At 45.6% G+C, this 12158-nt stretch overlaps 1 protein-coding gene across 1 annotated transcript in view; it reads right to left on the bottom strand.

The window, feature by feature from the left end:
- Window positions 1-470: 470 nt before the first annotated feature.
- Window positions 471-12158, bottom strand: part of LOC109316806 (solute carrier family 23 member 1-like) — a 42162-nt gene continuing 30474 nt past the window's right edge. The window contains exons 9-12 of the mRNA XM_019545154.1: window positions 5684-5848; window positions 4380-4488; window positions 3492-3587; window positions 471-1753 (exon numbers count right to left, since the gene is read on the bottom strand). Coding sequence (XP_019400699.1) covers window positions 1485-1753; window positions 3492-3587; window positions 4380-4488; window positions 5684-5848 — 639 coding nt within the window. The 3' untranslated portion in view covers window positions 471-1484. The remainder of the gene's footprint in view (window positions 1754-3491; window positions 3588-4379; window positions 4489-5683; window positions 5849-12158) is intronic.

Below are 12158 nucleotides of genomic sequence, written 5' to 3'. Positions count from 1 at the left end.
CTCTTTATTTTTGCTTATCAGATATATTTTAAGCTCCATAACATCCAAGGTGAATTTGTCCCCTCATTAATTTCAATGAGTTTAAATACAGGTTGAACAGAGGTATGTCACTGGAGGATGCTGGGTAGGTACAGCAGTGGTTTGCCTAGGATAGTGTTAGTATCTTGGTTTTGTTAAGGGATGATATCAGCTTCTTATTAAGGATCTGTATTAGGGTAGCTTTCAAAAGCCCAAGACAGACAAAATGTTTTCTCACTTGGTGGCTAGAGAACCAGGACACAAAGAGACTAGTGATTTACCCATAGTCGCATAGGAAGCCAGTACCAAAATCAAGAACTGAATGGAGACCTTCTAGACCCCAGCCCAGTGATTTACGTTATTCCAGGACACAACTTAACTTTCACATGAATGACACAAGCTACCACAGTTTAGATTTCCCTTACCACAAAGTAAGCTATGCACACAGTACAGTAAAGCCTATCCTCTCATATACTGTGGTAAGTTATTCTTTGCCCTCCCTACCCACAGCCACAAAGCCATCTTTCCTTGAAATCAGCAGTACTCATTTAGACAGCAGTCCCCAAGCCAAAAGTGGCTCTTCACAGAAAACGGTAAAGACAGAACTCTGTTTTTGTCATTTAATGCACACCTTTAATAAAACAATGCGTTAGGAATACTTGGCCTTTTATTGCACTTGTACCGTAAGGCTACTTGGGGGTTTCTCAGTGTTTGTCACAATTCAAGTAGGGGCACAGGGATTGTGGGGCTCTTTGGTTAACACTGACTACTCATGGGCTTCCGACCTAGCCAGTGCAGAGCATCATTCCTTTCAAATCTAATCCAAATACTGACCTTCTCCCTTACTTTTTTTTTTTTTTCTTCTCTCCTCTTCTCCCCAGGCTGGAATTCCCATTCCCAGTTCCCCACCTTTCTTGTCTCTTTACCACACAGAGAGATCACAGAGAAGAGAGCATTCCCTTCATCCCTATTCCCCGAGTCCCGTACTGAGAGAGATCAGCTTGGCCATCCTGGTCCAGCACCAATTTACATGTATACTATGTCACATCCAATAATTAGCTAGGAGCAAAAGGGAGACCTCACAGCTCCAGCTGAGCAGCTATTCAATGGGAGAGACAAAGGGTCTTTGCTGTGTATGCGCTGGGCTGTCAAGGTTCCAGGTAGGAAGGGTTATCAAGTCCCCTCCAGGAGTGTTACTTAGCTTCTGCCTAGGCTGTGCCTCCAATCAATATTAATACTTGCTACAGTGGGACAGACTGAGGCATAGAGAGGTTAAGTGGCTGACTCATGGCCACACAATGAGTTAGCAGCAGAGCAAGAAACAGAAAGCACAGGTCTTGTCAATTATTCCCCCGCTCCATCCTCTAACATCACTGCCCATTATTGGGCCTATTCAGATCAGGGCATGTACAATCACAGCTGTTAGGCGTCCATTTTGAAAGTGAATTCAGTTCCCAACCACAGGCTTATATCTTTGTATCAATGCCCATCTCTGCATCTTGTTCTGAGCCCGTTGGGACACTGTTCTCTTCTCCAAGAGTTTTTGGCTCTTCCTTTCTTATGGATCCAGATGGCCTCTTGGGGCACACTGGGATGTGCCGAACCCAGGAGGCTGTGCAGAGCTTCGTGCCAATCCCAAATGGAAGGCTGTAGACTTCCGGAAGAAGCTGGGACTCGCCAGACTCCACCCCATGGGACTCCTTCCAGGCTAGGATTCCTCGCTCTTCTTTGCTTCCTACCAAAAGGACATGAGAGGACAGTAATTAAAGACCCTCAATGCAAGTTTAGGGTGTGTACACACAACAGTTACTGCACACACAGTACTGCTACACAGTTACTACTAATTTCCCAGAGATTGTCCTCTGTACTCAGGAGAGGACACATGATCAGTTCTCCCAAACTAGCCACTAGCACAATGGTGCTCAACCTTTTTAACCTCAAGGTGCCTTCCATAACTTTGCTGAATTTTGCAGTATTCCAGTTGAGAATCACCAAGCTACAACCTAAATGCAAAAAGATATGCAGGGGTGCTTTGAGGCCAAAAAGGTTAAGAACCACCAATTTGGCTGGTCCAAGTAAGAGCAGTGGGAGCAGGACCTAACCCTGCTGTGCCCTGCTCTTTTCACTGTCTTTCCCCTCAGCACCCTCAGTCTTTACCTAAGAAGGGAAGGGTAGCCCTCACCATCAAGGTTCCTCCTGTAATGTCTCACACTGGCAATCACCTCCATGGCTCCGCTTGCCAATCCCAGGAGTGTGGGAGGATCAAAGAGGACAAGTCAGGCTGCAAAAATGTGGCCCCATGTCTGCCCATCTGCCCACCTACCCACAGCAGATCACACTGCTGGAGATGTGGGTCCCAGTTTCCCCAAACCTGATAAAAACAAGTCTTGGCTCCTGCTAGCAGTACCAGCAGCAGATATTAAATCCCCTCATCCAGAGCAGGTTTCAGTCTACTTCCCAGAACAATGCTCCATTTACCAGCCACAGGTTAGTCATTATGCAGACTCCTCTCCAGCCCTGTTCTTGAAGGTGGGTAACTGATATTTAGGCATATAAAGTGAAATAAGACTTTGCCCACTCAGTACCGTTAAAACACTCAATTTGAAAATACAGGCCTGCCTTTCTGCTATGAGAAGTAACCCAAGTGCAGCTTTGCTCCTTCTTCATACTCCCAGTTCCCCCAAGCCTGATAAAAAGAGAAGCCTTGTTCCCACTGGCAGTAACAGCAGCAGATACACTACATGGTAGTTCTCCAGCGCTCATACACAAAAGGCTTTGTTTACAGTAGGATTTATTTTGTCCTATTATCTCCCACATTGCTACCACCAGCTTGGCTTCAACAGTAAAAATCCTAGTGTATACAAAAGACTTAAAATTAGAGCTTTCTTATCCTATGAAATTTTGCAAGAGATTATTTTTTTCCCTTTCCTACAACAGGGCGAAACCAAGACTTTTCAAGATTTTTCAGTGAAAATCTACCACAGGAGGGAGTGAAAGAGAGACTCATCTCAAAATTGCAAAGAGCGCTGCTCTGTCCGATTTGAAGTGAGAATCGAGTGAGGGTCTCCCACATGCCAGGTGAATGCCCAAGGACCATTGTACCTTCCCTTCTTTCTCTTACTCTTGTTTTGGCAAAAAATTGCTTGGTAGACATAAGGAGCCCTTTCCAGTTCAAGTTTTATTGAGGCTGATATAGCTCTACAAAGCATTTCTGTTTTAAGGAATAAGCAGTTCCCAACAAGAAACCAACATGTCAGAACATTCCCCACTATCTCTAATTTGAATTGCCACCTGAGATTACTTTGATGACACAGCACTTAAACTGCTAGCAATGACAGGGCTACACCTACACTAGCTCTCCTGTTGCTGCTCCCACTAGAGGAGCTGAATTGTTACTGGTTGGAAAAGGAGGTTAGTAAATAAATCCTGGACAGGAACAGCCTAGTTGATTCAATTGTTTAAGCCAATCATACCTGGAATAGTATTATCAAGGACAAACCCCAGAAATCCACCCACAAACATGCCAGTCGTGAGAAGCACCTGGATCACCTGGTCTAGCTGGATGATTCCTAAAAGAAAAAATAAAGCTTCAGTCAGTGATGCAGAGACACTCATTTGACCAGGGAAGAAGCAATGAGCATCTGCCACAAGTCCCATCACCTTGCCAAAGAGAGACTTGCAGCTCAGAAGCAGTAAGAAAGAACCATACTCCATAATGGATCACTACCTGACAACATAAAATTGAATTATCCCGCTGCCTAATGTATGTCATTTTTTATTCCACATTATTATTAATTTATGTAGTGACCAAAGCAAGAAAGGAGACTAACAGATGCGTAGAAAAAAACCTTTGGGGCAGAGACATTAACTTCAGCAAACATGATGAACAGCCTAATTGTTCGAAGACATGGGACTTCCGTGCAGCTCCCCTGATTTAATTAGCAGGAGAATCACAGGTCCTTTACTCTTCAAACCCAATATTTTATTGAACACCAACATTAAGGACACTACACCCACTCCAGTCAGGGTTCAACTCTGGTAACATGGAACTCATTTCTTGCCAATAGCACCTTATACTGGAATAAGGTGCTATTTTATACAAAAATAAGCTGTATCTGTAGAACTGTAAATCATGTTTTCAACTATTTGTTCATTTAATAACAAAAAAAAATTCTTTGTCTTAAGGGTGCTTTATAATGCTAACACATCCAGAAGGAAGAAGTACCAGTCAAAAGAAAACTTTGGGGGATTTTATTTATAATGTCAACAGGCGACATTTCACACAATCTCTCTAATAATCTCTGCTTCCGTTTCCTACCGAACAGGCAGCTCATAACAAATTACATGCTATTGTCTCTCACCTGTTTCTAGCACTTGAGAATGTGTCTTTACCCAGTGAGGAATGGTCAGACCTGCAAATATAGCGAACCCAAAGATAAACAGGTTCCTTGAGGAGTTCATGTCTGCATACTGTAGAGAGAAATCACATATGTTAACGCATGCGGCTCAAAATGACTAAAAGCTATGGGCTGGCTGGTCCCAAGCAGAAATGCTTGCATGTACAAGCACATGCTTACAGAAACGCACACAACCTGTGACAGGTACTGAGACTCAATGTTACAAGCTTAGGTGTGTCCAACTTCTAAACGGCTGCATTTGCATGCGTGGGCATCCTTGGCACCTCATGCTCAGCTCCCTGCCACAGGCTCCACCCCTGCACCTTGCCATGCAGATGCCGCAGGCCATGGGCTCCCTCAGCACCACAGGCTGTGCTGCACTGCACCTCCCCACAGGAGGTGGAGGCCCAAGAAGAGAGGGGAAGCCCACAGACCACAGCTGCTGTTGCAGCCAGAAGGATGAGGGAAGTGGTGGCTGAGCGCAAGCCTAGGGGGCCACACATTAACCCCCCCCCATAGGCTCTCTGCAGTCCACAGGCTGCCAATTGGATAGCAGCTACTTAGAACTGGATCAAAATGAAGAAATGGAGGCATAAATGTATAGACATGTAACAACAATGCCTGGCTCTCAAAAAGGGCATTTCATCACTCGCTCTCAGAGCACTTGAGAAATAAGGCCATATTGTTATCCCACATCTACAGGCTCAGAAACTGAGGCACAGGAAGTTGCGGTGTTTTGTCCAAGGTCACCCAGCAGGCCTGTGTCAGAGCCAGTTCTTCTGAGTCCCACTGCAGTGCTGCATCCAACAGCCTGTACTGCCTCACTACACACACAGCAACCTCTTCAAGCTGGTTTTATTTAGTATTGCTCTACTGGAATCAGTGGGAATATGCAGAAAAAATAGGTTGCAGCAGCAGCAGCAATACCAGCTTCTCTTCTGCCCACAGCTATGCTCCAAATCAACCTGTGTCAGTCTGGCAGGACCACCTCTAAGCCTGACAGTGTGAGTATCAGGTAGTAGAATCATCCCACGGAAGCTCTGCCATTGCGGGTTTATTGGGAGTCCTGCCATCCTCTGATAGCATAACCTAGATGGTCTAGTCTGCAATGGGCTTCTCTGACGAAACCACTATATGAATGTTAACTAGGGCCATTTATGTCAATGTTTTTGTGATATAGACCCTTGCCAGGAACCAGACTGACAGGGAATCTGAATGCAGGCCACATTTTCTTTCAGGACATTTATTAATGGTAAGAAGTCCATTACCTGTAAATTGGAAATTCCCACAGCAGTGATGATCCCAAACATCACAATCAGCATTCCTCCAATCACAGGTGTTGGTATGCTGGCAAACATGGCTCCAATCTTTCCAAATATTCCTGTCAATAGCATCACGCAGCCACCCGCAACAATCACCATTCTACTTCCTACCTGTTCCAAGAGCACAGAACAAGATCACTGTACTAAGTATTGCACAAAGAGCTGGCAGATGGCAGGTTTTAAAGATGCAGAGTCAAGCCCTGCACAGATTTACATGTGAAGTAAATGGCTCAGATACCTGTGATTCCTTTTTAATGGCTTGGTAAACTCACTGCTTCTGATTGGAACATTGTAAGTGAAGAGCGAGGGTACAAGTTATAGTTACTAAGAACTAAAGCAGGGTTTGAACTTACAGTAACTTCCATGTACACACCTTTAACTTGCGGTAACCACACAGCAGATAATCCCCACAATGAATGCCTGGAGTGCCAGAGAAAGTTGCATAACAGTTACACAGCCTGAACTGAAAACAATAGTAGATTCATGCTCATATGTCATCCTACATCAGATCAGTACCCTGCCACTGTCAGGCACTTTACTGTGTAATTGTTAACATTAGAGCTCCACTGGGCGCAGAAAGTTAACCATTAAACTGAAGTGTTAACAAACTCTCTAGATGGCTTTGCCAGTCCAAATACTCCAGGTGTACGAGAACCAGGGCACAAACAATCTAGCCCAGAGGATAAGGCCATCATTAAGAAAAGCAAGCTCAAGCTGGAAGTCTGGAGTAAAGAGCTGGCTAAAGGGCTGGAAGCAAGAGCAGGGGGCAGGGACAAGACAAGGCAAACTCAGAAGACAGTTAAGGAGCCTGTGGTCAGTTGCCACAGCTGTGCTTAAACAAAGGACTTGCAGCCCTTCCTAGGCAATCAGGATACCTGTAGGCATATCCAGCTTAACATACTGCCAAGGGCTGATCAGACTGTGGTGGGAGGGTTGCTTGCTAGGGGTCCAAACACCTGGAAAGAGTTGCAGCTGGTGTTCATCTTAACTGGCCTGAGTCCAGTCTCACCAGAACCTGTGTTAAGAACCAATTCCAAACCAGGCGTTCAATTCCCTTCTCTCTGAAGCTAAATGATCGCATCTGCAATGAGGTAGCGGGTTGTGTGAAAACAGCTCTGAGTGAACTCCAGCCCTACTACCAGAAATCGGTAGTGGAGGATGTGGCCAAAGCCACCTGGCACAGAGACATGTAGCACAGGACCTTCCAACTTCCCCCGAGCGGAGGAGGGGGCGGTGACAGCAAGGAAGAGGAAGAGGCAAGTGGAACTGAGGACAGCAACAGCAGCAGCGGGTCCTCCAGCAGGAGCGACATAGAAAACAGGTGAACTGAGTATGTGACTCTGCAAGCAGGGTGGGTAGGAAAGGAAAGGGTTGCCTGATCTGAGAGACCAGAAGTTGCTTGTGTGTGTTTTCTTTGTGGAGTGATACTCGGAGTATAGCTATATAGAGAGAGATTGCACTCACACACACTTACAAAAAAACCCATCTGCACTGACTTGGTGAGAATTTCGATTTGCCCATACACACCATGGCCCTACACCACTGCCCTTAATACATTAATCAAAGCAGCCAGCTTTCTATCAAAGGGCTTCTGTAATGAGGCAGTACCACAAGGAGTATTCTGAAGCACTGCAAGCTCCTCTCATTCACATATGGCAATTATCTGAACAGGAATGAGAAACAAAAGCAGCAGAAGTAGTACTGAAGAAATTCAAAAGGTGTTTACAGTTTGGGGCACAAAAAAACAGAAAGCCCCCATAAACAAAATGGAGAGCCAGTTTGTTGTAACATTGAAACATGACATTTTAGGGAACCTTACCGAGATCTGCAAAGTGCATGTCTTATACAGAGGAATTCTATAATCCCCTGTTGACATTTTCGAATTCAATTAATTATGTTAATCCTCCCCTGGAAATATCTGAAGAATTTAATGTTTCAGGCAAGGGCTTTTTGCCAATATTTTCAACAAAGTCAGTTTCATGAACCATTATTATCCCTTTTATTAGCATCTTTGGAGAAAACTAATTAATTGGATCTGGGGAGATGTTTCAAAAGAAAATGATCCATATGTTTCTGTTTGTCTCACAGGGTGATCTCTCTACTTGGCCTTAAAAGCCTCAGTGCTCTTTCCACCAAAGATATATCTTAAGGACAAAATATTAATCTGTTGTAGCATTATGATGAAAGCTACAATTTACAATCTATTGAAGTGACAAATTATCCTGTACACGAAGCTAGCACCAGAGATAAGCTATCTTATTCACTGGTAGCACAACTGAGTGCTTGATTCCAAAGCCTCTACTGTAATTTAGTGAATGATGCAATAATGATATGGGAGGATTTGGGGGGGCGGGCAGAAAAGGAAACCCAATTTGTCAACAGCAAGTCAGACTTAAAAACCTGGTTTCCTTGCATGACAAAGTAACAAACGGGAGAAGAGCAGTGAATGGAATATACCTCAACTTTAGCAAAGCTTTTGATACTGTATACCATGACATTCTCACTTGGGAAATACAGAATAATGAAAGACAAACCTGTTTAATACACTGTAAGATGGGTGTGTAATGGGCTAGATCACAGAATTATATTAAAAAAAAGTAGGACTATCGGGGGCCTCAGGAGATCATCTAGTCCAAGCCCGTCCTAAGGACAGGATCATCTTTGACTAAACCATCTCTGTCAAGTGTTCGTCTACCTGCTCTTGAAAATCTCCAAGCGTGTCTACCTCTGGAGACTCCACGATTTCTCTGGGTAGCCTGTTCCAGTGCTTGATCACTGTGAGAAAGTTAGTGAGAAGGTTCTTCCTAATCTTCAACATCATTGCCCCTAGTCCTGTTTGTTGGCAGATGTATGACATAGTCCCAACAGTTTTGGGCCCTTTAATTCTGTAACTGATGGAAAAAGATGTTGAGTAGATAACCTATGTAACCTAAGGTAGCAGGGAGGCTAGACTGCTTAAGTGGGCAGTAGATATAACCTAAGGAAGCAGGGGAGCTACAACAGATTAGATTTCAAAGTGGGCAGTAGGCACTCTGTAAACAGTGCCACCCATACCATAAATACGATAAAGCCTGTGAAAACCAGGGACTCTACAGAACCACCAGACAAACATACTGAGAGGAGCAAAAGATGTGCAGTTGTCAAGGCAACCAAGGGGAACAAGAAGGGCAGATCTCCCATAAAAGAGCAAGCAGAACTGAGAACTGTGGAACCCCGTCCCACCTGCCAAGAAGAACTGAAGACTCCTGAACGCCTGGCCAGCTGCAGGGAAATGCTCTGTCTTGGGGACTATGTGAGATTTATGCAAAGTTTCTGTTGTGCATTAACCTAGGCAAACTTCTCTGTTGTTTCTGTGTCTTATACTTAAAATGGTAAATTGCTGTACTCAATAAACACTCTCTTCAGAGAATGTACTATTCTTGTCCAAGCCATTTTCATGACTTCAGTGCCACCACCTAAATTCTAATACTAAACTTAGGTAGCACCGGAGGCATCTACACATGCAATTAATGTGAAGCAGTAATTCCAGTGTATATTGTGCCAGAGTTACTACTCCCAGGCATCACGTCTTTACATGCACCTGGGACCGCAACACATTGAGCTGGGTCAAAGCAGCCCCAGCTCACAGGGGGCCCCGAGGATTAGTCTGCCAGCCAAGGCCTGCTTCCACCCAGCTCAACTTGCTGTGGAGGATCTGGCTGGGGCACAAGTGTGCTTCAAGTGTGGGGCTAGCTAGCAGGCAGCCCTGCACTGAAGCACAGTCATGCCCCAGCCAGCCCCATCAGTGTCTACATATGCATTGCTGTGCACTAAAGAACACCGCCATGGGATAGTACTTGTATTTACAAGTACTAACCTGTTGTGGAGTTAGTTTTCTGAGGCCTAATAGGGCTGTGCACGTAGACATTGAAACTTTACTGAGGAGCTAATTAGGCAGCTCCACAACAAACATCTCACGTAGATGTGCCCACTGTCCCCTACAGCCACAGAGAATAACCTGTCTCCCATTCTCTGCATAACGACACTTCACATATTTGAAGATACCCCATGGCTGTATTAGCACTCATGGGGCTCTGGCCAGGTACCAGAGGACTGGAAAAGGGCCAGTGTGGTCCCCATTTACAAGAAGGGGAGAAAGGAGGACCCCGGCAATTATAGGCCAGTCAGTCTTACCTCGGTCCTTGGGAAAATTATCAAGGAGCATATCTGCGAGGACCAAGCAGGGGAGGTAATGCTCAGGGGCAACTAACATGGGTTCACTGAGGGCAGATCCTGCCCGATTAACTTGGTTTCCTTTTATGATCAGGTCACAAAGTCCCTGGACAAGGCCGTTGAAGTGGATGTTGTCTTCCTGGACTTTAAGAAGGCCTTTGACACCGTTTCCCACCACATTCTCCTAAAAAAACTAGGTGACTACGGCAGTGATGACTACAGAGTCAGCTGGGTGGCAAGTTGGCTAGATGGTCGCACCCAGAGAGTAGTGGTGGACCGGTCGTTTTTGACCTGGGGGGATGTGGGCAGTGGAGTCCCCCATGGCTCAGCCCTGATGTCAGTACTGTTCCACATCTTTATCAGCGATCTGGATGTGGGTGCGGAAAGCACGCCGTTCAAATTCGCTGACGACACCAAGATGTAGGGTCAGGTGGGCACTCTGGAGGGGAGGGACAAAATCCAGCTAGATCTAGACAGGTTACGGAGGTGGGCGGATGAGAAAAGGATGGAATTCAACGCAGACAAGTGCAGGGTACTGCATCTATGGAGAAAGAACCAGCAACACACCTACAGGCTGGGGAACACCCTTCTTGTCAACACAGTGACAGAAAGGGATCATTGAGTCATTGTTGACTCCAGGATGAACGTGAGCCACCAATGCGAGGAAGCAGTCAGTAAGGCTAACCACACCTTGTCGTGCATCTACAGATGCATCACAAGCAGGTCTAGGGAGGTGATCCTTCCCCTCTGTGCAGCACTGGTCAGGCCACAGCTGGAGTACTGCGTCCAGTTCTGGGCGCTGCACTTTAAGAGGGATGCGGCTAGCATTGAGAGGTCCAGAGGAGGGTCACTCGCATGGTCAAGGGACAGCGGGGCAGGCCCTACGAAGATAAACTAAAGGGCCTGAATCTATTCAGCCTCCACAAGAGAAGGCTGAGAGAGGATCTGGTGGCCGTTTACAAACTCACCAGAGGGGACCAGTGGAAATTGGGTGAGGCTCTGTTCCCCTGACCACCACCGGGGCTTACTAGGAATATGGTCCACAAATTGTTAGAGAAGGTTCAGGCTGGACATCAGGAGACATTACTTTACAGTTAGGGCTGCCAGGCTCTGGAATGGGCTCCCAAGTGAGCCCATTCCAGAGCTCAAGTGAGGAGGTACTCTCCCCTACTTTGGGGATCTTCAAGAGGAGGCTGGACAGATATTTGGCTGGGGTGTTATGACCCCAGCATTCATTCCTGCCCAGGGCAGGGGGTTGGACCTGATGATCTGTTTAGGTCCTTTCTGACCCTAAGCACTATGAAGCTACTATGAAACTATAAGATTATTATCAAATCCCTTTCTCAGTCTTTTCTCCAGACTAAATAATCTTTCAGCCTTTCCTCATAAATCATGTTTCCCACAGCTCTAATCATTTTTGTCATTCTCCTCTTCAAGAAAAACATGAGCAGACTAAAAAGAGTGAAGTGCAGGGCCCAAAACTGGACATGGTAATTGCAGGCAAGACCTCAGCAGTGCCAAAAAGAGTGGAAGGATCACTTCTGTTGATTTGCAGTTGAAACTCGTGTTAACAGTGCTGTTATTGGCCAATACATTACTGGCTTTTTTGCTGCAAGAGATTACTGTTGGCTAGGGTTCAAATAACAGGGGAGCTCAGGGGGGCTGAGCCTCCACCCCCATAAGAGGCAAAAGCCCTCCTGGAAGACTTGAAAATCATAAACTGGGGGGGTGGGTGTCTGATTTTATTAGGGCATTGTGATAAGCAGCCCAATTTTTTTTTTTTTGCAGGCCCCCCCCAAAGAGAAAGTGTAATTTGAACCCTGCTGGTGGCTCATATTTGGCTTATGGTTCACTGTACTCCTTGGGTCCTTTTCTGCAGTACAACAGCCTACCCAATCATAACCCAATCTGTATTTCTGCATCCAATTGTTCTATCCTAGGTGCAGGACTTTGCATCTGTCCTTGTTAAATTTAATTTGATTGATTTTGAACCATTTCTCCTCTTTATCCTGGTCTTTCTAGATCCCAGCCCTGCTCTCCAGAGTGTCTGCAACTACACCCATCTTGGTGTCATCTACAAATCTGCTAAATGCGCACTCAATACCATGATCCAACTCACTAACAATGGCTCACCAAGGGTGTCCGGGAATGCCTGCTTGCCAAAAATGCGGCGTACACCCAGTGGAAGGGGGGTGCTATCTCCAAAGAG

This window comes from Crocodylus porosus, unplaced genomic scaffold, assembly GCF_001723895.1.
Source record: "Crocodylus porosus isolate Cpor-Errol unplaced genomic scaffold, CroPor_comp1, whole genome shotgun sequence".
NCBI classification, from domain to species: domain Eukaryota; kingdom Metazoa; phylum Chordata; order Crocodylia; family Crocodylidae; genus Crocodylus; species Crocodylus porosus.
This window is presented reverse-complemented; position numbering and strand designations above follow the sequence as displayed.